This window comes from Phocoena sinus, chromosome 7 (genome assembly GCF_008692025.1).
Source record: "Phocoena sinus isolate mPhoSin1 chromosome 7, mPhoSin1.pri, whole genome shotgun sequence".
Lineage (NCBI taxonomy): Eukaryota > Metazoa > Chordata > Mammalia > Artiodactyla > Phocoenidae > Phocoena > Phocoena sinus.
This window is the reverse complement of record NC_045769.1, coordinates 88,284,321-88,308,858: the sequence shown is the minus strand read 5'-3', so window position 1 is coordinate 88,308,858 and position 24,538 is coordinate 88,284,321. Positions and strand designations below refer to the sequence as shown.

Sequence of the window (24,538 nt, the reverse complement as noted above, 5' to 3'; positions counted from 1 at the left end):
TGGTGTATGATCCTTTTAATTTGTTGTTGGATTCTGTTTGCTAGTATTTTGTTTAGGATTTTTGCATCTATATTCATCAGTGATCTTGGTCTGTATTTTCCTTTTTTGTAGTATCTTTGTCTGGTTTTGGTATCAGGGTGATGGTGGCCTCGTAGAATGAGGTTGGGAGTGTTCCTTCCTCTGAAAATTTTTGGAAGAGTTTGAGAAGTATGGGTGTTAGCTTTTCTCTAAATGTTTGATAGAATTCACCTTTGAAGCCATCTGGTCCTGAACTTTTGTTTGTTGGAAGATTTTTAATCACAGTTTCAATTTCATTACTTGCCATTGGTCCATTCATATTTTCTGTTTCTTCCTGGTTCAGTCTTGGAAGGTTATACCTTTCTAAGAATTTTTCCATTTCTTCCAGGTTGTCCATTTTATTGGCATAGAGTTAGTTGTAGTAGTCTCTTAGAATGTTTTGTATTTCTGCAGTGTCAGTTGTGATTTCTCCTTTTTCAATTCTAATTTTATTGATTTGAGTCTTCTCCCTCTTTTTCTTGATGAGTCTGGCTAATAGTTTATAAATTTTATCTTCTCAAAGAACCAGCTTTTAGTTTTATTGATCTTTGCTATTGTTTTCTTTGTTTCTATTTCATTGATTTCTGCTCTGATCTTTATGATTTCTTTCCTTCTGCTAACTTTGGGTTTTGTCTGTTCTTTTTTCTCTAGTTCCTTTAGGTGTAATGTTAAGATTGTTTATTTGAGATTTTTCTTGTTTCTTGAGGTAGGCTTGCATAGCTATAAACTTCCTTCTTAGAACTGCTTTTGCTGCATCCCATAGGTTTTGGATCATTGTGTTTTCATTGTCATTTGTCTCTAAGTATTTTTTGATTTTCTCTTTGATTTCTTCAGTGATCTCTTGCTTATTAAGTAACGTATTGTTGAGCCTCCATGTGTTTGTGCTTTTTACGTTTTTTTTCCCTCTAATTCATTTCTAATCTCATAGCGCTGTGGTCAGAAAAGATGCTTGATATGATTCAAATTTTCTTAAATTTACTGTGGCTTGATTTGTGATGCAAGATGTGATCTATCCTGGAGAATGTTCTGTGTGCACTTGAAAAGAAAGTGTAATCTGCTGTTTTTGGATGGAATGTCCTATAAATATCAATTAAATCTATCGGGTCTATTGTGTCATTTAAAGCTTGTGTTTACTTATTAATTTTCTGTCTGGATGATCTGTCCATTGGTGTAAGTGAGGTGTTAAAGTCCCCCACTATTATTGTGTTACTGTCAATTCCCTGTTTTACAGCTGTTAGCAGTTGCCTTATGTATTGAGGTGCTCCTATGTTGGGTGCATATATATTTATAATTGTTATATCTTCTTCTTGGATTGATCCCTTGATCATTATGTAGTGTCCTTCCTTGTCTCTTGTAACATTCTTTATTTTAAAGTCTATTTTATCTGATATGAGTATTGCTACTCCAGCTTTCTTTTGATTTCCACTTGCATGGAATACCTTTTTCCATCCCCTCACTTTCAGTCTGAATGTGTCCCTAGGTCTGAAGTGGGTTTCTTTTAGACAGCATATATATGTGTCTTGTTTTTGTATCCATTCAGCACGGCTGTGTCTTTTGGTTGGAACATTGAATCCATTCACTTTTAAGGTAGTTATCGATATGTATGTTCTTATTACCATTTTCTTAATTGTTTTGGGTTTGTTTTCGTAGGTCCTTTTCTTCTCTTCTGTTTCCCACTTAGAGAAGTTCCTTTAGCATTTGTTGTGGAGCTGGTTTGGTGGTTCTTTATTCTCTTAGCTTTTGCTTGTCTGTAAAGCTTTTGATTTCTCCATCGAATCTGAACGAGATCCTAATCTTGGTTGTAGGTTCTTCCCTTTCATCACTTTAAGTATATCTTGCCACTCCCTTCTGGCTTGTAGAGTTTCTGCTGAGAAATCAGCTGTTAACCTTATGGGAGTTCCCTTGTATGTTATTTGTCGTTTTTCCCTTGCTGCTTTCAATAATTTTTCTTTGTCTTTAATTTTTGCCAGTTTGATTACTATGTGTCTTGACATGTTTCTCCTTGGGTTTATCCTGTATGGGACTCTCTGCACTTCCTGGACTTGGGTGGCTATTTCCTTTCCCATGTAAGGGAAGTTTTCAACTATAATCTCTTCAAATATTTTCTCCGTCCTTTCTCTCTCTCTTCTCCTTCTGGGACCCCTATAACGTGAATGCTGTTGTGCTTATTGTTGTTCCAGTGGTCTCTTAGGCCCTCTTCATTCTTTTTTCTTTATTCTGTTCCACAGCAGTGAATTCCACCATTCTTTCTTCCAGGTCACTTATCCGTTCTTCTGCCTCAGTTATTCTGCTATTGATTCCTTCTAGTGTAGTTTTCATTTCAGTTATTGTGTTGTTCATCTCTGTTTGTTTGTTCTTTAATTCTTCTAGGTCTTCGTTAAACATTTCTTGCATCTTCTCGATCTTTGCCTCCATTCTTTTTCCGAGGTCCTGGATCATCTTCACTCTCGTTATTCTGAATTCTTTTTCTGGAAGGTTGTTGCCTATCTCCACTTCATTTAGTTGTTTCTCTGGGTTTTTTTCTTGTTCCTTCATCTGGTACATAGCCCTCTGCCTTTTCATCTTGTCTGTCTTTCTGTGAATGTGGTTTTTGTTCCACAGGCTGCAGGATTGTAGTCCTTCTTGCTTCTGCTGTCTGCCCTCTGGTGGATGAGGCTATCTAAGTGGCTTGTGCAAGTTTCCTGATGGGAGGGACTGATGCTGGGTAGAGCTGGCTGTTCCTTTGGTGGGCAGAGCTCAGTAAAACTTTAATCCACTTGTCTGCTGATGGGTGGGGCTGGGTTCCCTCCCTGTTGGTTGTTTGGCCTGAGGCGACCCAACACTGGAGCCTACCCAGGCTCTTTGGTGGGGGTAATAGAAGACTCTGGGGGGGCTCACGCCAAGGATTACTTCCCAGAACTTCTGCTGCCAGTTTCCCTGTCCTCACAGTGACACACAGCCACCCCCTGCCTCTGCAGGGGAACCTCCAACACTAGCAGGTAGGTCTGGTTCAGTCTCCTATGGGGTCACTTCTCCTTCCCCTGGGTCCCGATGTGCACACTACTTTGTGTGTGCCCTCCAAGAGTGGAGTCTCTGTTTCCCCCAGTCCTGTCAAAGTCCTGCAATCAAATCCCACTAGCCTTCAATGTCTGATTCTCTAGGAATTCCTCCTCCCGTTCCCAGGCCCCTAGATTGGGAAGCCTGATGTGGGGCTCAGAACGTTCACTCCAGTGGGTGGATGTCTGTGGTATGTTTTCTCCAGTTTGTGAGTCACCCACCCAGCAGTTATGGGATTTGACTTTATCGTGATTGTGCCCCTCCTACCGTCTCATTGTGGCTTCTCCTTTGTCTTTGGATGTGGGGTATCTTTTTTGGTGAGTTCCTGTGTCTTCCTGTCAATGATTGTTCAGCAGTTAGTTGTGATTCTGGTGTTCTTGTAAGAGGGAGTGAGAGCACGTCTTTCTACTCCACCATCTTGAACCAATCTCCATAATTTCTTCATTACATTTTTGATCCCCTTCTCTCTCTGTCTTCTAAAATCCCTATAATGTGAATATTGGCATGCTTAATGTTATCATAGACATCTCTTAAATTGCTTTCAGTTTTTAAAAAATTTACTTTTCAGTCTGCTGTTCCAACTGGGTGATTTCCATAATTTTATCTTTCAGATCACTTTTGCATTCTTCTGTATCACTTAGTCTGTTATTCATTCCTTCTAATGTGTTTATTTTAGCTACTGAATTATTTAGTTTTGATTGGGTCTTTTTTATATTTTCTAGTTCCTTGTTAAAATATCAGTGTTTAGGGGGCTTCCCTGGTGGCGCAGTGGTTATGAGTCCGCCTGCCAATGCAGGGGACACGGGTTCGTGCCCCGGTCCGGGAAGATCCCACATGCCGCGGAGTGGCTGGGCCCGCGAGCCATGGCCGCTGAGCCTGCGCGTCAGGAGCCTGTGCTCCGCAACGGCAGAGGCCACAACAGTGAGAGGCCCGCGTACCGCAAAAAAAAAAAAAAAAAAAAAAATCAGTGTTTAGATCAATTATTTTTTTCTAATTCAGTCAACATTTTTATTAACAATGTTTTGAATTCTTTGGTAAATTATTTATTTATGTTTTATTACTTTTTTCAACGGCTTCCTCTTGTTCTTTCAATTGTGGGTAGTTCTTCTGACTTTTCAGTTCACTTAACTTTGCCTCTATGAATTTACATGAAACAGTTACCTACTGTGGTCTTGAAGGGATGTTCTTAGGTTGGAGCATCCCTGTGCAGACTGCGTGTGCCCAATGCTTTTGGTGGGAGAGCTGGATTTGATATGGATACTAGTCACATCTTCTTCCAGGGTGTGCTGGCAGCTATCTTATGATGTGAGTATCTCATGACTTGGTTAGGTGAAGGTCAGAAAGTTCTTCCTACACTAGCCATTTCTCAGATTCCTTCAGCTTAAAACATCCAATATGCCAAGGTGCTCTATTTTTTTAAATACTTTTTAAAAAATTAATTAGTTTATTTATTTTTGGCTGCTTTGGGTCTTTGTTGCTGTGTGCAGGCTTTCTCTAATTGTGGTGAGCAGGGGCTACTCTTCATTGCGGTGCACAGGCTTCTCATCGTGGTGGCTTCTCGTTTCAGAGCACGGGCTCTAGGTGCAAGGGCTTCAGTAATTGTGGCACACAGGCTCACTAGTTGTGGCTCGTGGGCTCTAGAGCACAGGCTCAGTAGTTGTGGCACACGGGCTTAATTACTCAGCGGCATGTGGGATCTTCCCGGACCAAGGTCCGTGTCCCCTGCATTGGCAGGAAGATTCTTAACCACTGTGCCACCAGAGAAGTCCAAGGTGCCATATTTTGAGGTAGCATGTCCTGAACCCCATGACTGCCAAGAGTACCAACTTTTAATAAGAAATTTTCTTATCATTCTTCAGAGAAGAGAAGCCTAGGCCCCCACAGCTTAAAGTCCTGTTTGTCTTTCATGTTGTAAAGATCTGATGGCATTAGGTCGGAGAGTGGTGTGTTATCTCTTCATTCTTGTGAAGCACTTTCTTGATACTCTATTCTACCTATTTACATAATGCCAACTAACGCTCACATGGTGACATTTGATGTGCTTTGAGACAAAAAACAAACAAAGAAAACCAAAACTCAACCAAGTAAAAGGAAAATAGTTTAGGATGGGGAACCACACTTTGGGGAGGCATGAGATGAGATAATTCAGTTTACAATTCCACTTTTTTTTCACACTGAACACATTTTAAAAATGACTTTCTAAGTAAAAGTAACCCAATACCTATTTATCTGTAAAATCGTCACCAATGAAAGAACAAGACAAAAAAAAAAAAAAAATGGGAGCAGAGATCTGGGTGGTTGCCTCCTCTTCCTGGGTTGTTGATAAGGCTGACACACACAGAACATGTTTAGTCTTTAAACTACTTATTTGAATGCTTAGTTGAAATTTGAGCCATGGTACACCAATTAAAACCTCTGGATTCTAAAAAAATCCTTCAGTATTTGTTCTCTAGATCGACAAAGAACTGTTAATTAATCAAATTTAAATGTGTGAACAGTATTTACACCTCTTTGATTGGGTCTGACTTAAGAAATGCCAATGAAAAAGTGACGCAGGATCTATAAAAGTAGGTTGAATTAGATGGTATGCTTTTAAAAAGCCTGCAAAGATTTAAGTAGTCTAAATAAAGACAAGTATACTACCAAATGATTCAAATTTCAGCAAGAAGCTTAATCTTTCTTCCCACAGAATTAATATAAAACTTAGTAAACACAATTATAAACTTGTGCATTTCTAGAAAATACTTGAAGCATATAGATTGGTTTGCTAATGAAATTGCATTTACTGCAATCAAGGAAAAATTATAAAACAAATCACTAAAGTTCTGATTTATTTGAATAAAAAGTAGATATAGAGAACAATCTTTGCCTACATATGTATTAATATTATATGCATACAAAGAACAAAAATCTATAAATTCAATATATCTACTTCAGATATATAAATAATCATTTAGATTTTTTTAATTTGCCTGATCTACAACACCAGGATTATTACTTGTCTAAATTCTGGTAACCTTCTGCTATGACTAGATAGGCTGATATAATTTCTGTAAAAATTCTGGTTTTAACTCTTTTCTATTGGCTATTTATGATTGGGAGTAGCTGTTAATCTAGATTTCCTCGTGGAGCATAATAAATACGACAGACCTGAACAAAAGCATCTATCTGTTTAAACTGTATTTTAAAATATAAATGTAAAAGATTATTTTTCAGAGAACCTGATGTTATCCTTGGGAGGAATTTTAAGATATGTATCATCTTTCTTGGAGTTAATTACATTCATTGTTTGTAGTGGATTAACAATGCCAAATGGAAGAATGTTAATTAATTGAATAAGTATATTTTCCCTTTTCTTCTATTTCAGTTGATTTATCTTTAGTGAATAAGGATGAAGAAGCCATCTATTTCTTGGGAAATTCTCTTGGGCTTCAACCAAAAATGGTTAAAACATATCTGGAAGAAGAACTAGATAAGTGGGCCAAAATGTAAGTATTATTTCAAAAGCTATCATTCAACATCTCATATAAGAATTTTAAAAATCACGCCAGGTCGTCTAATATTTGGAAAGGTGTATAGTAGAATCTTAGAATTTTAGAGCACAGGGAACCTGAGGGATTGTGTCATTCAACACTGGATGAAATAACTGAGGATCAGTAAATAAGGTATTATGGCAAGTTAGTTGCAGAATCAATAGTAAAACTTTTGAAATATTTAAAATTTTAAGTTCCTCCCTTGAATTGACACATCTACATCATATGCAATTATTTTATTTTCTAAATGATTAACAAAGCAGTTAATATTTAGGATTCAATTTAGTGTTTTCATGATTAGTTCTTGGCTAAACTCAACCACACTAATTTTTATAAATAAGAAAATAAAAATTGTTGAGGTGGGGAGAGGAGGTTGAGTGGAACAGAAGGTGCTTCCCTCCCCAAATTGAACATGATTATTGAGAAGATGCTCCATTTGGGCTTAGCTAACCATGCAGGAATCTTAAATTAGGATTCATCTTTTTCTCCTTCTTTTATGTTCTGCTTTTACTCTTCTGCTTATGAAACCCTTCATACTCTCTGCTTACCTCAATGCTTACCCTCTTTAATATCAACCTTCTCAACCACTGATTAGCCCTCCCTGAATGTCTATTGCATTAATAATCAGTGCTCTACAATAGGCAGTTTAGAGGTTTCTACTTTCATTAGTTTCATATTCTTAGCTGTATTGTAAATCCCTTAAGGAAAATAACCTAATCTTATGTACTTCTTATCCTTCCCCAGTGATTACTGATAAAGCTGGAACTGAAAATATTTTAAAATATTTTTAACTATTTAAACATTTTATATTTAAAATATTAAAAATAGTACAACTATTTAAAAAATATTTTTTGACTCTTAGAATCTGAAAAATAGCTATGAAGGGGAAGCTAAACCTGAAGGACAGGAAAAAAAAAATTCAGGAAGGAAGATGAAAAATTCAGGAAGGAAGATGAAACTAAACCAGATAAGAATTCTGAGCAAGATATTTGGTTCTTATAGAAACTCAGAATGCCTTTTCCAGCTTTCTATATTCTTCAGGTCAGTGGTCTTTTACATTGAGACCAAAACCTCTTCTATAAAGTTTAGTTTACACTGACTATGCCAATGATTACTACCATGGCTATTAGATAACATTGTAAAGTTTCTTAATTTAAGTGGTTAAGAATGTAAGTTCACAACTCAATGCAAGAATAATAGAGTTTTATATAGTTTATTAGGCATACTATAACTTTACCTGCATAACATTTATGCATAAATTGAAAAATAAATATCACCACATTTGGAAGCATTTTGCACTAGCAAGCTTTAGTATTTAAAAAATGAGGGTCATAGTTAATAAAAATGGTTAATATTCATTTTTGGCCTTAACGTAAAAGATAGCAAAGATTTAGATTGAATTTGAACTTTGGAGAGTGTCCTTGACTCTTGGATATTCATTCAGCAAGACTGTGCATTTTTATCCTTCAGGTATTTTAAAAAGATGCCGCTCTTCTATCCTATTCATATTCTTATGATTATCCTACTTTATTAAAAGAATGGTTGATTATTCTCAAGACATGTATTCCAGTTATGTTCCAGGAAAGTGCCTCTCTGTCATAATGCCCTTCTATTGTTGTTACCTTTCAATTTTATATTTTACCTTGTGACAACAGAAAATTACATAATCTTAAACCCTCTACCTATTTTTCATCAGACAGACGATTTAGCAAGGAGGTGCACTGTAATGCTTCAAGCAATGTAAAGTAAATTTTAAAAAGACTTCTTCTGAGAAAAAGATTAGGTAGCTAGTTTGTTTTATTTAGTCTTTTTGCTGTAAACTGTGGTGGCCCAGTCAACATCATAGCCCTGCCAGCTCAATGTCAGTGGTGTTTTAGGTGCATGATCGCAATCCTGTTTTCCCCTATCCCACCCTTGATCTTTCATCTCAAATAGGTTTGTTCATTACTTTTTGCTCCTAAATATTTAGCTTAAAATTCCACTCTGGCCTTTTCCAGCTAAGGTTGTGTTGGGAGGAAAACTTTTCCTCTACCAACTTACATTCTAGTGGTTGGGGGCATGAGAATTAATTGACAGCAGACAGATTAGCAGGAGAAAAGTTTATTTCACATGTGTGTAGAAGCACTCTACAAACAGTGATTCACTGATCAGCCAGAGTAAAGGTTTAAAACCAACTTAACAAAAGGGGCGAGTTTTAGGGCTTCAGTAGGAAAGTATGGAAGGTTCTGTTGGGCTTTTCCATCCTGATGATAATGGGCAGTATCTTTCCAGGCTGGAAGCCCCCCAAGAGGAAGATGGAGGGGAAGTAAATTTGTAACTCCTAGTGCTAAGCGTCATTTTTCTCTGACGGTGGGTCAATGGCAATGGCATTTTCAGGAGGCTTTCCTTAAGTCTAGATAATGTTTCTTTCTTAGGCTGCTGTTTGTCCACATGCTTTTAGTTTAAAGTAATCTTCATGCAACTCTGGTGGCCTGTTGGTTACTTCAATTCCCTTTCTGGCTATTGCTTTTGTTTTAAATCTCCCCTGCATATATTTGATTTGCCTCTAGATCCAGGGCCTCCCATTACTGTGGTGAGTTTTATCCGATTATCTGTTCCTCTTCATCTCCTCCAACCCCACTTCTGCCCTACTTCTTAGCTGATACCCAAGCCAGGCCAGTGCCTCCCCCTCTTCTAGATCACTGAGAGATTTTGAGAAGAACTGAGTCAAAGAGAGCTACACAGTCACTAAACACTCTAATGCACATTGAAATTAGTTGGAAAAAAAATAATATTAAAAATTTATAATCTTAACAGTAACATAGAAATTTGAGTGCTCTAAGCAAGATATTACTCTGGGATATTGATGTCAAGTCTCTGGCCATCCATGACCTATAATGTAGGAAATGACATTTGGCTCATGGTTTTCATCTTCTATGTCATCATCTTTTATGGCCTATTGTAGACATACTACCTACTTATCTACAAAATAAACCATCACTGGTCACAATGCCATCCAATCTTATAATTCATATGGCTACCATATTTGATTATTTATACTAAAGAAAAGTCAAGGATACAGGCATACTTAGAAATATTTTAGGACCCAAATGATTTCTTCTAAAACTTCAAGTTACTTAAGGCAAAACTATGAAAATAAAATACTTACCTCTGTGATTTTTATAAATGATTATCATTATTTTCCAAAGTCATTTTCAACTGTATGTGATTTCTAAAGTAGGTTAATGACACTTTACTTTGGAGTATATATTATTTGTTTGGTGAAATGATAATATTTAGATAATTTTAATATTCTGAAATAGAAAACTTTTAGGGTAATTTCATTCTTTGATATATAATAATTAGTTATCAGCAAGAAGCTACCATAAACAATAAGAAGCAACAATATCATATGCTTGTCCATTGTGGGTCTGCTAGGATGGATAGGCAATAAACTTAAATAATTTTTGAGAACATTTAAAATTATGTATTTTACCAATGGCCCAGATTATTTAAAGGAGAATAACATGGGTTAATATTCATAGCGGTAAAGTTCGGCTAGAAGGGAAAGATATGTCAGTCCTAAAGAGCACATTGTAAGTTGAGAAATGTATATTGTGTCCCTAAGATATAATCACTATATCTTAGGTCTTCTGGGTTGTCTTATCTGCTAGATAAATAAATTTCTTTCTTTTTCATAAGAGCAAAAACTTGCCACATTTGTGTTTTTATAGGCATTCTTCTAAGAATTGAGACATATTAGGTAGAATTATTTAAAGAGAAAAATAGCCCACTGAATTACATATTAGGAACAAAAGGCCTGGTTTGCAGACAGTGACTTAACTTACATGGCAATGTGTGTGCAGAAAAGGTACTGGTAAAGCACATGGGAGAGGTCTGCTCCTGCAGACCTGCAGTGGTTCAATTTATGGGTTTCTTTCTTTAAAAAAAAAAAAAAAAGTGTATTGTAAGGGAGGAAAGACTGTCCCCCTACTCTCCTAGATCCATTAGCTGGGTCTACGAAATAAACACAACAGGCAGATTAACAAGAGAGAAGGCATAAAAGTACATGTTTAACATTACGTGTATGAGGGCGTCACAGGAAAAAGAAAAAAGTGAATATCCAAAAAATCAATGAGATTTGAGAGCTTATGTACTGTCTTAATAGGGACAGAGGGGGGGTATATAAGCTACTCTGGGGAAAGTAAACGATTTTTAGGAAGGATGAATGGAACTTTAGAAGAATAGATGGGAAGTGTGATAGCTTGTGACAAAGTTTGTCTGGCTGTGGTGCTGACTTCTAGTCTCCTCTCTTGTGACAAGAGTAAATCTCCTCTGGTTGATGAAACTCCTGAGGAGGGAATTTATGACAACTGAGTCCTTTTTGGAGGATCTGTCTTCAGGCAGATAAGGAGAGTTCAGAGATATCTTCCCCATGTATTTGCTGTTTTTCAAGTGCATTCCTTTTTATTAATTTATTTATTTAATTTATTTATTTTTGGCTATGTTGGGTCTTTGTTGCTGTGCACGGGCTTTCTCTAGTTGCGGCGAGAGCAGGTTGCACTTTGTTGCGGTACGTGGGCTTCTCATGTGGTGGCTTCTCTTGTTGTGGAGCATGGGCCCTAGGCACGCAGTCTTCAGTAGCTGCAGCATCTGAGCTGAATAGTTGTGGCTCGTGGGCTCTAGAGTACAGGCTCAATAGTTGTGGCACATGGGCTTAATTGCTCCACGGCATATGGGATCTTCCCAGACCAGGGCTTGAACCCATGTCCCCTGCATTGGCAGGCGGATTCTCAACCACTTTACCACTAGGGACCTCAAGTGCATTCTTTGTGTTTTGTGCAAAATAATCCTTATGCCAAAGAGGCCAGTTTTAGTGTGGCATATTCTGCCACCCTTCAGTATGAATAAGAAAATACGTGGTATGACATGTGACGGAGCTTTTCCTGACATCTCTGTTGGCTAATCGACAATTGGGTCACAGAAAAAAACTTGTGATATCATTAAGGAAGACTGTGAAGTCTTATTTATTCGCTTATTGGGGGGAGCTTTTAAAAGCAGGGCCACTTCTCATTTTGTAGGATGGTTAAAGCACAGTCATATTTCAAAGAGGATCCACATTTCTATTAACTTCCTAATTAGATTTTATATTCTGAAATTTAATTTTCTGAGCAAATACTGCTTTGTAGACTTCTCTGAGAACAGCTCACTCAGGCAATGATTGATGCTATGGTAGTGAGTGAATGCTTTCCTATGCTCTCTTTTCCTTTCCAGCATTTGTAAAAGAAGATTGCAGCTACACTGCAACTATTTTAAGCAGTTTTGAATGAGAACAACATAATCTTTCTCTTAACTTGAATATGTACGTTATGAATGCAGTGTGATCCACATCAGCTCTTTCTAATGACAGGCCACTTTACTTTGAGTTTATTTGGGTAACACTTTCTAAATACATTTCACTATCTCAGGCTAGGAGACTGACAAAATGAAGAAGCTGACTCTGCATGTGATATTTTAAAGGGAGGAAGATGACAAAAGCATTCCAAGAAGAAAGTATCCTTAAAGATTATTATCATGGTGTCTACCACAGTGAGAAGTAGGTGGCATCATATTCTGAGATATAAATTCTCTGAGGCAGAACATAGACTTTTACTACCTAAATGTAATAAGATGTATTGTGCTATCAGCAAGGCCATGGAGCTCTATATGATTAAAATAAAAATGTATCCAAGTATCTTCCTTTAAATACTATTTAATGATAATGATTTTTGTCTTTAGCATTTATATTGGAAGTCAAGAAAGAGGCAAGCTGCAGGCTATCTAATAATAATATGAATAATATGCACTAACAGTTGCCCTTCTTTTCCTCCTTAGTTCTTATAGTCTATGTTTATTCTCAAAGAAAGTCTTCTTCCTTCATCTCAGTTTATATGCTAATTGAAATATTAGCTTAAAAGTTGTGTTTTACACCTCATGCTGGTGAAGTGAGTTTTAACATTAGATTTTCATTAGGAAAGAAGACTCAGAAAAGGGGTACCATGTACCAATCTTTTTCACATGTTACTTGTTTTTCATAGCCATACTTTAAGTTATATATTGTAACCCACTTACTTTTATAAAAGTGGAAAATTAGGCCCTATACACCTCTAATAACTGTAGCCTCGGGCCCAGTATTGCCCTGGACCTGTCTCATCCCAGGTGATGGAGCCAACTGCTAAATATTCAAGATTTTTGTTGATACCAAATTGGCCATGTGAATGGGGGTAGTCATACCGCAAAAAACAGCAAGGGCTAAAAAACAGGGCTCCTCCCTTCCAGTTCCCCACTGCTCTGTAGAGGAGAAAAAATATTTTCCTTTACCCTACTGAGTTTTTACCTGAGAGCTTGTAATAAAAGATTAACAAGAGAAGAACAAACGGAAGTGTATTAACATGAATACCTCATATATACATAGGAAACACCCAGGGAAAAATGAGTAACTCCCAAAAGTGGCTTAGAATTCAAGCTTAAATCCCTTGTTAAAAGGGAAAGAGGAGGAGAGATGAAGGCCTCTTAGAGGAGAGTAAAGGATTTCTATGAAAGATGGTCCTTGAAGAATAGATGACAAAGTTTATCTGGGGTGTCACTGACTTCTAATCTCTTCTGTGCTAAGAATCAATTTTCCCTGGTTGATAAAACTCCTGAGGAGGGGATTTATGACAACTGAATTCCCTTTGAAGGATCTGTCTTTAGGCAGATAGGGAAGTTCAGAGAAAGCTTCTCCATGCATTTTCTGTTTTTCAAGTGCCTACAGCTCAAGATGATCAATATACCACTATGCTACATTTTAGTGTGGTGTGTTCTGCTACCCTTCACCTCTGAGAGTAGGTTTACCAGCTCACCACTGCCAGCTTACTTAATTTCAGAGTATGTATTCATCACAATTAGCACTATACATAGAGCACATGCTCATTCTTTTCTTCCAAGTTTAAATAGTCTTTGGATTCCAAAAGAATTAAAAACAATCTAATTCAAAGCTTCCTAAGATATGTTTGTAACAGTACACAAAGTCACTCCCTTCTTAATCCTTTGTTTTAATTTCTTCTCCTATATTTTTCAAATATTTTGCCTCCTCATTTGATAGAAACTACCAGAGAGTTGAAGTTCTCTTATGTATTTTGTGTTTTTTCCATTATGCCTACTGGGATACTTACTAGAATAATAAAATTGAGCTAGAATATGATAGATGAAATTGCTAGAAAATAGGTCAAGAAATAGTGTTGGCTTTGATTATTGCCACGTTTTACTATCTACTTAAAATGTTACCATGAGTATAGTCACATTTTATACACTTCTATTTAATTTACAGATTGTAATTATATTTTAATGTTTAATTAATAATCATTTTAATCTCTAGCCTCAAATAACAGTTAATATGTTTTAGTATAGGTACAACTATATGGTATGGTATACAAGTAAGGTACTCAAATAGTCTTGAAATTTTCAAAAGAAAAGAGAAAAAAATAACATCTTAGACTCCAAAATAGAGAAAAATAATGAAATATATGGGTAATCGCCCCTACGCTCCCCAACAGAAAGGAAATCAAAGAAATTTTTTTAAATGACAAGTTAAAAAGCAGAGTTCTCAAGTATTACTTTTGGTTTTCAAAAAAGCATGCTTTTTATTAAAACACTACAAAGACTCATTTAGAAATGTCCAGTTGCTAATGCTGATATCTGAAAACTCTCACACACACACTCACACAGATAGACACAGACACACACATAAACTAAGATTGTTCATCTCCCTTTTCAATTTCAGGGGAGCCTATGGTCATGATGTAGGGAAACGTCCTTGGATTATAGGAGATGAGACTATTTTAGGACTTATGACTGACATTGTAGGTAAGTATAAAATGAATTTTTTCCAAAAGAATCATAATGATATAATCATTTAGTTATACACATAGGTTATACGGTAAAAATTTTATTGAAGAATGTCCTGATTTTCTATTTTAATCCATAACACTAAGGCGTAAGCATGCCTTTAATTAAGACTTATTGCTAATGTTATTTTTTATTATATATTCTAGGACTAGTATTTGCCCACCAATGAGAAACACACATATTTATAATTAAATAAGTTTCATAAAAATCAACTTAAAAGAATTTTCTAAGGTTTTATTATATGGTAAAATAAACATTAATCGTAACATGCTAAAGGTCTAAAACACCAATATGTTTTGGTTCATTTCAACTTAACTCATGGTGATCTTTTAAAATTAGGCTGAGTGCTGTTGAAAATAATATAGTTGATGCTGTTTTTTGGTATATAATGTATTCCTTAAAGTGAATTCTATCTACTCTTGGTAGAACTATTCAAGATAGTTTTAGATGGTAAATGTGTTAACATTTCAAAAAAAGTTATCTGTTTAATTGGATTGATTATTCAGCATTGCCTAAAATCTTATATGAAATTTAAGGTATTAAACAAACAAAAAATATAGCTCTGGTGACCAGAGACGAGTGTGCTTCTGGGCCCCATAGTAAGTTTCCTACATACAGCCTCTTCTTTAAGATCAGGAAATGTAACAAACTTCCCTAAAACATACAAATAAACATAGAGAATTAGGCAAAGTGAGGTGACAGAGGAATATGTTCCAAACAAATAACAACATGAAACTGAAGAACTAAGTGAAGTGTTGATAAGTAATCTACTCGATAAAAAAAATCAAGGTAGTGATTATAAAAATGCTCAATGAATTAGGGAGAATGGATGAAAACAGTGAGGAGTTAAACAAAGAGTTAGAAAATATAAAGAAGAACCAAACAGACCTGAAGAATACAATAACTGAAATAAAAATACACTAGATGGAATCAACAGTAAATTAGATGATACAGAGGAACGTGTCAGTGAACTGGAAGACAGAGTAGTGTAAATCACTCCAGCTAAGCAGAGAAAAGAATAAAGAATTGAAAAATAAGGACAGTTTAAGAGACCCCTGGGACAATATCAAGTGTACTATCATTCACATTATAGGGGTCCCAGAAGGAGAAGACAGAAAGGGGCAGAGAAGTTATTTGAAGTGATAATAGCTGAAAACTTCCCTAACCTGGGAATGGAAACAGACATCCAGGTCCAGAAATCACAGAGATAAGATCAAACCAAAGAGGTCCACACCAAGACACATTGTAATTAAAATGTCAAAAAATAAAGAGAAAGAGAAAATCTTAAAAGCAGCAAGGGAAAAGCAAGTAATTACATACAAGAGAACTCCCATAAAACAGTCAGCTGACTTTTCAGCAGGAACTCTGCAAGGCCAGAAGGGAGTGTCATCACATATTTAAAGTGGTGAAGAAAAAAAAAACCTACAAACAAGAATACTCTACCTGGCAAGACTACCATTCAAGTTTGAAGGAGAGATGAAGAGTTTCACAAATAAGCAAAAGCTAGAAGAGTTCAGCACCACTAAATCTGCTTTACAAGAAATGTGAAAGAAACTTCTGTAAGTGGAAAAGAAAAGGCCACAACTAGAAATCTCTCTCTCTGTTTTAATGTTCTTACACAGTATTCATTTGCTCTGTAACAATTCACATTTTAAATAGTGCTTCCTGACAACATGACAGCTGGCTCTTCTTGAACAGGGGCAATAAGGATAGCAATTCACATTCAAGGTGGTAATATTACCAGACCACACTAGAAGGGTAAGCAGAGATTCTCTGGGGGAGGGTGTATGTGGTGGGGAGGATGTTGTCTAGGGTAGAGGGTTTGTAAGGGAAGGAAAGAGGAGAGGTTGGGAGAAGGAACACCCTTGAATTTGCAGAAGTCATTACTCTATCTAAGTAGTGGTTGTATTGGCTTTGCTGGTAACCCCATGTAGGGAGAAGAGGAAGAAAGGAGCACTTCCTATCTTAGATGTTTGGTTGGGGGCTTGCCTGCGAGGAGAAGGAAGTTTAGGGACACATTTGACAAGAGACCAGCACCCACACCAATCAGGTGAAGCTTACTCAGTCTTCAGCCACCATTTACATCCTCTGTACTGGCTGCAAGAGGGAGAGGAAACCTCAAGCTTTTGCACTATGTTTAACAAGGAGAAATTCAAACTTATTATAGTCAAAACAATCTAAGGCAGTTTGCAAACATACCACAAAGAATTTAGGGACATTGTTTTTCTAGCTTCTTCTTATGTATTTCTGGGAGTCACCCCAGCATAAATATAGTCTTCTGCCCCAATCAACCCCCACAAACCAGATCCTCAGTAAACAACTTTGCATTTTACTCCTGCCCAAAGTGGCTGGCTTCCCAGAAAGCCTCAACATGGTAGAGAACGAGGCCTAGGTGGCCCAGCCCAGGTTGCAGGACTACTGCCCAAGTTTAGGTATTCAGTCAACTAAAAATTAGTCCTTAGAATTCTCTATTAGACTAAAATCTCACTGGTAAAGGCAAGGAGGACACAGTTCAGTCCATAACATATTCCCTGTGAAAACAGAGTTAAATAAATGTTTATCCACCTCTGCGCTAACTTAGCTCCCAGTATCTAGGCAGGAGACTGGAAAAGTCTTCTCTGCGATATTTGGGCAGCCTGAAGGTTCTGACATGGATTTTCATAGCACGACAAACCCCACCACATGCACAGCGGGGAACACAGTGGGTGCTTAACACACCCCAAACTACCAGACTTTAAGGAAAACCTGTTTTTAGTTTATGAACTATATGAATGTGTAACCTGTTCCATTCAGCAAGTTAAAAAAACAAACAAACAACACTCCATCGAAGAGTTGCAAGCAAAAGCAACAAGCTCGGTTTGCTGCTAGTTATTACTGAGTAATCATTACACTACACACATTTCTGTTTTATGTGGTTATATTATAGGATCAGAAGATTGGCTTCTAGTTAGATAACACATTAAGAACAAACTGAAAATGCTCCCTTCTATTCCAAAAACAGAGAAATGATAGAAAAAAATTTAGATTAACAAACATATAGCAACACTAAAAAAAATTAAATAGAAATCCCTACTGACCAGAAATATAGCAATTGCTGAGAAAGAAGCAGTTGAAAGCTAGAAGCACAATATCTGGGGGGTAGTGCATGGAGCCAGGAGTGTGTAGGGCCTGAGTGCAGGACTCTCACAAGCCCCAGGGCGAATCTGCAGAGCCCTGGATGCTTGGGGCTCAAACTCAAGGCCAGAACCTTGTCAGCCAGGGTGGGTAAAGGTGAAAACATAGCATCTCCTGCCAAACCAGTCAGGATCTTGGGAGCACAGAGTATTTGATCAGACTGCCAGCATTATCCAGAGGAGTGTATATTTTCATGGAGGGAATTCCCACCTGAACAATCCTGGACTACATTTACGGGTGTATTAATTAGTTGTTTGACAATGCTTTCATTTATGCTCATTTTTTAGACGCCTATTATATTCATTCAAATGCCTAACATGTAAATTTTAAAAAAAATTGAAAAAAATCCTGCATTAATTTGACCTGAGCATATATGTTTTCCTTAGATGTGGACTGTCTCTTTCTTTGCTAGATTTGCTTTCAGAACATAAATTGCATTCTAATCCTATTATTTTGTGATTAGTATTTATCATCCTTTAAAGAGGAGTTCAGATGTTTATATACAGGCCAGGGAAGTGGTAAGGCTATCATTTAGTGAGATTTATTTATGAAGCCCATAAAACCTGCAAAAAGATTTCCTTTGATCGTTTAAAAGTTTATAGCTCTATTGCAACTTATTAAATGTGCATGTGTTTTGTTGCCCAGCAAATACACATATGTCAGAATGATCAATGAAATTTAAACCAGCCCACCTCTCATGATGATTACTAAGGAAATTAAAAAACAACAACAACAACTAAATACTCAGATTTATTTAGATAAGTAAGAAGATTGAACTTACTAAAAATGTTTAAAGAATATTTATCAGTTCTAGCTTTAGGGATTTTTGTGTGTCTTTGAAATACCATACAAAGCTGTAAAGTATGGGACAAACTTTATTATGTTTTCTGTGATTTTTGTCCTTGAATGTTGTATAAATTAAATTACAGTCATTTGATCCTAATCATACAGGATATAAAAATAACAATTATGTCTTGAAATGGGCAAAGTCACATTTGTACATATGAAACTCAATAAACAGTATATGTATTGTTTATTATATATATATATACATATATATATATACAGTATATATATATTCTCAAAGTTTCAAGCCTTAATATGACAAATGCATTGTCATATTTTATTTGAAATATTGTCAGTGCATTAAACTAAATATTTAGTTTAATGATTAGTTTATTAAATGTTTATTTTGTTCTCTACAATTTATGTTGTATCAGGAGAAATATTTCTACTATTTTTGTTGTTGACAGTATCTTCAAAAGTATATTATGAGCAATATTTTAAAAGCTTGTTTTTCTTTTTAATTTCAGTAGCTATCATCTATCCCCAAATTTCTTTACTTTTAAAACTGTATATATTAGTCCAAGAAACAGTTCTTAACTTAAGTTGAAAAATGAATGAGTTCACTTTGTTCGATTTAGTAGTAACTGATTCTTTTAGAAGGTATTTTGTGTCTGTTCATGTTTATTTTCTTTGTTGCAAATCCCATGCAGGTTCCCTTTTGCCTTGGTTGATAGTAAGTTCTGAGAAAATTTGGTGGAGTTCGAAGTAGCAAAAATATTTAGTTAAAAAAATATATATATTTAATAGCTCCTAATTTGTTTCTCATCCACATATATAGTACTCTGTTGCACTTTTTTTTTTTTTTTTTTTTTTTGTAGTACGCGGGCCTCTCACTGTTGTGGCCTCTCCCATTGCGGGGCACAGGCTCCGGACGCGCAGGCTCAGTGGCCATGGCTCACGGGCCCAGCCGCTCCGCGGCATGTGGGATCTTCCCGGACCGGGGCACGAACCCGTGTCCCCTGAATTGGAAGGCGGACTCTCAACCACTGCGCCACCAGGGAAGCCCTCTGTTGCACTTTTTAAAATCATTCTTTCTCACACGTAATGCAAGAAACCTAAAATCCTCTTTGGAAGTAGATATTGTATAAATCACAAAATAAATGTTAAAATTATGTGGTAACTACGGAAGAGAGCAGCAGAAGTCAAATTGATTTTTGCTACTTGTGGGCTGTCTAAATGTGTCATGAACAGATAAGTTGTATATTTTGGACTATGACTGAATCTTCCAGGTTCTTAAAACCACAACCTGTATTTTGCCATAAAATTTCTCAAAAAGAAGTAACAGGAGTATAATAAAAATTATTATGTGTACAAATTGATAGAGTGGATAGAGAAGCGGAAGACACAGTGAGCAACCCTATATTTCTATGTCCACAGACATAGAAAAGAATTTCCATTTCAGATGAGAAGAAAAACCATTAATAAAACATTTTATATGGAGCTAACAATTCTGCAAAACATGGAATAACTTTCCCTTAGAGTTAATGTCATATTATCAAGATGCTAGAAATAGAATTGCTGAAGAATACTGTTAGTATTATTATTAAGCCTACTTCTCCCTGGGTACATAAACATCACAAAGGGCTAGATACATACATTTTGGCTTATAAAAATGTTGTAAAGTGAACATAGATTTGCTTTATGAAACTTGTGGTTGACCCTCAGAGAAGCAATAATCCCTGGGAGCTCTCTCCAAAGTCATAAATCCTCAACCACACACTAGCCACCTCCAAGGCCATAGGAATTTGCTATTTGAAAAACAGAGTGGAAAGTTCTCGGACTTAGCCGAACTACAAACCTTACAACAAAATCCACAATTAACATTTGCATCTGCTTAATAAAATATACAGAACATGGTATGGCAGTTATGAGATCCATCATTAACCTTCTTATCAAACACTAAGCAGCCTGGAACCCTCCTGACCTCACTTTGCAAAATATTTGAAATTAAATGAAGATTAGAAAGGTGCTGAGGGATGTTAGTAATGAACATGGGCTTCCTATATTTGACTTACAGGGAGTGGATAATGTAGACAGCACTTCCAAATGTTACCTTGAACAAAGATTTTAATTAATATTTTTTTCTATAAGATTTTGTCTCCTACTTCCTATCTGTGAGACCTTAAGCGAGTTAGTTCATTTCTGTGCACATCAGTTTCCTCATTGATAAATATGGAAATCAAAGTAGATACCTTATCAAGTTACTGTGAAGTGTTGGCACATAATAAGGGCTCAATAAACGTTAGCATGCCAGGCATTGAGATAAGAAGGCAGTGCTTGTACATAACTTTCACCTTCTGGTAAACAAAAAGTTATGTTCAATAAATAAGCAAGCAAGAAAGCACTCTTCAAATGAGAACCCTGGCTCACACCCATCTCAGATGAAGTAATTCAAATTTTTACATTTACTGCAGTGAGTTTTATATGATCTTCTAAAATAAAGACTCTTTCAAATCCTCATAAGTTTTCATGAAGTTTTTAAAAAAAACCTTGGCCTCCAATAAATTTGCCCTCAATACTTGTGGTTCTTTCTTTTATTTTTATTTTTTTTTGAATTTTAGTCAGATGAATGGATAAAGAAGATGTGGTGTATACATATACAATGGAATATTACTCAGCCATAAAGAAGAATGAAATAATGCCATTTGCAGGGGCGTGGATGGACCTAGAGCATATTATGCTTAGTGAAAGAAGTCACACAGAGAAAGACAAATACTGTATGATATCACCTATGTGGAATCTAAAAAATAATACAGAAGAAGGTATATGCAAAACAGAAACAGAGTTATGGATGTAGGAAACAAACAAGTGGTTGCCAAAGGGAAGAGGGAAGAGGGAGGAGCCAAATAGGGGAGTTACAAACTACTATGTATAAAATAGATAAGCAACAAGGATATATTGTATAGCACAGGGAATTACAGTTCATACTTATAGTTATTGATGTTTCAACATTATTTCACAAAAAGTTCTTGGGAGAAGGAAAAAGTACAAAGAAAAGCAACTTGAAATAATTTCATCTTGCTTAAAAAAAATTTGTCTTATGGAATGCTGATAATATTGAAATATCTTAAAACAACAAATGTTGATTTCAGAAATACATATTGGACCAAAAGAGATAGGTCAATTAGATATATTTCCTTTGGAAAATAGGCTAAAAATCAGTCTGACTGGTGGCCCTTTCATGTTAACAATGCTTGTTTCTTTAGTGCCTTTAGGTCATATTTGGAATAAACATTACTGTTAATGTTCTGCAGCATTAATATTTGCACCATCCTTAGATATACATAGGTACGCACGCACATGTTAAGTACACCGAACCTCTCCTTGACAAAGTTCGTTAGCAGGTGAGGAGGGCATTTTGTGAAGAGCTTGATTGAATTTAAAGTGTGCCAAGGCGGGATAATTTTTGCGGGCAAATTATTCAACTCAGTGAGGGATTATTTACAAAGAATTGATCCAATGTTAGCATGCCATTGAGAGTGAGGGGAGGAAAGGCCACGTGTATGTCTAGATTAATTCAGCCTAGCACTTGTGGTTCATCACATTCCATGCAAGAAAAATTTTAGGTGATCCAAAATGAACACTATTATTTGAAGGACTAACATTCCTGAGGAATGAATAATTATTTTAATCAGAAGGTAATCACTAAGCAAAAATGGAATGCCTGACCTTGTATAGAAAGTCTCACTCCCTTCCTGCCTCTTCTATTTCTTTGTTTTCATTTTGTGATAAAATTTATGAACTTTCTCTTTTGTTTTCTTCCCACCACATTCTTTCAAATGCTTTTCTTTCTACTAATTCTGCTTTCTCAGTATGTTTGGGGCGTGGCTCCCCCATGGATACCAAAATAGGAGGATGCTCAAGTCCCTAATATAAAGTGAGTCGTGCCATGAATAAAGTCCGTCCTCCATATCCGCAGGTTTCATATCCGCAGATAAGGAGGGCCAAATGTATTATTTTTCCTTCCTTTTCTCCTTCCACGCTCCCTGCCAGAATATTTTTTATTAAAATGAATAGTGTTCAGAAAAGATGTGTGTAAAGAGCTAACAGGGAGTTAAGGGTTATATAAGATTAATATAATAGATAATGTTTTGTTTTAGAAATAACAGTAAAAATTCATACCATAATGCAAAGAAACAAAATAAAGCTTGCAGCATTTCTTTCACCATATTTCTAAAAGACTTTTATACCGTAGGAGAAGACATATGCCCCTGTATACAAATTAAGCTTTCTAGTATGTTTGAGACATTTTATTTAGTGCTAGGAATGCAGAATGAGGTTGTCGTTATTGTCCCCTGACTTGAGACACTATTCACATTACAACGACCAGAGATACATCTCTTAACAGCCACCATTTATTTACCAGCCTTGCATTCAAATGGGGAAATCCATCAATCAAATGCAACAAAAAGTTTTTCTTGACTAAATGAAGACACAGGCCTTTCCTTAAATGGCTATGCTGAAATATAAATTCCTAAATTATACACTTATTTCCAGTGGCCTTCCCTCAAGTGAACTTAACCTAAAATCCATCTATTAATTAGATTAATTATTCTACTTACTGTCTATTCTTTTAGTAAAAATGGGAGTCTATCAGAAGTATTTCATTGGATACAAAGTGCAAGACTCGTATGATGCATTTTCTCTAACACCTAGTACAGCCTTACAAACGTTAAAGCTCACAGCCCATTTTTCTCACTGACAGTAAAGAGAAATCATTCCTATTAAACAGGTCTAATTGCCTTTAAGAGACATCATAAGAACTAAAAATAGGGAAAGTATTAATATCTTTGTTATTGTGCTCTGAGTTCTTAAGTATTCAATGTATGCTTTGTCTCTGGGTCTGTTTCCAGTGGCAAAACCCTTGTTAACAGGAATTATATCAGATTATGATTGTGTAGTGGATATCTTAATTTTGTGTGTTTTCTTCATCAGACAATACATATCTATATTAATTATCTTATATCAGTGTGTATAAATAAACCCCAGAGCTATTTAGCTCTTTGTACTTTGCTTCTAGCTCTTTTGTCTTATGAACTACAGTATTGTATATCTCACTGTAATAACAGTGAATTATGTTTAGCAACATTGCCTTCTTTTATTAAAGGTGCATTTTAATTTGATGTTACAAACAACCAGCTTTAAAAATGTGATGGGCTTTCATTTCTTTTTAGATTCCTTTTGGAGATACACTTACCACAAAAATGTCCTCTGTGGGAATTTGGCAGCATAGCTGATGATAGGATAAATCATTTTTAGTTTAGCAAATGCTTCACTATTATGTTATTATTATTTACTATGTCAAAAAGGAAATATAATTTTTAGCTAGCTATATGCATATGAGTCCAGCTATTGTTTGATAAAATGAGTCAAGTGGGAAAACTTCCATTTCTTTGTGATGACACATCAAATGTGTCCTTATCTCTAAAAACATTAAGGATGAAGGAGTGATAGTTTGTTTTTCCAGGTACTCTTAGAACTAATAGAACAATCTAAATTATGATATATTTATTTTGCAGGAGCCAATGAGAAAGAAATAGCCCTAATGAATGGTTTGACTGTTAATTTACATCTTCTATTGGTAAGCTTCCTATTCCACCAATGTTTAGTATACACTGTTTACAGAATCTGACATTTTTCAATCTTTAATTCATGAGCATTTGGAGGTTTACTTATTTAAAAATAAGTTGTGAGGTTGTTTTCATTTCTACCAGGAAATGCTGGACCATGACAGAATGGCTTCTTCGTAACCATGGGAGAGTTGACTCTTGCAAAGAGCTTTAGAATAATGAATAGCTCTTATCTCAGAACATAAGGAATAAGCGTCACAGTGGGTAAAAAGCAAAACTGCTGCACACACACAAAACAATGATGTATGAATGGTAGCAAACAGTGAGCTTTTCAGAAAGACAGTTTTCCAATATGCTGGGCTTTAGCAGGGTGGGACTATGGATTAGTATGTCTTTGTAGGCTAATTTTGGGGGAGT

The 24,538-nt window shown here is 36.0% G+C and overlaps 1 protein-coding gene across 1 annotated transcript in view; it reads left to right on the top strand.

The window, feature by feature from the left end:
• The window catches only part of KYNU (kynureninase), a 91,295-nt gene that overhangs the window by 7,479 nt on the left and 59,278 nt on the right, over positions 1-24,538 (top strand). The window contains exons 3-5 of the mRNA XM_032638036.1: positions 6,461-6,581; positions 14,407-14,489; positions 24,071-24,132. Coding sequence (XP_032493927.1) covers positions 6,461-6,581; positions 14,407-14,489; positions 24,071-24,132 — 266 coding nt within the window. The remainder of the gene's footprint in view (positions 1-6,460; positions 6,582-14,406; positions 14,490-24,070; positions 24,133-24,538) is intronic.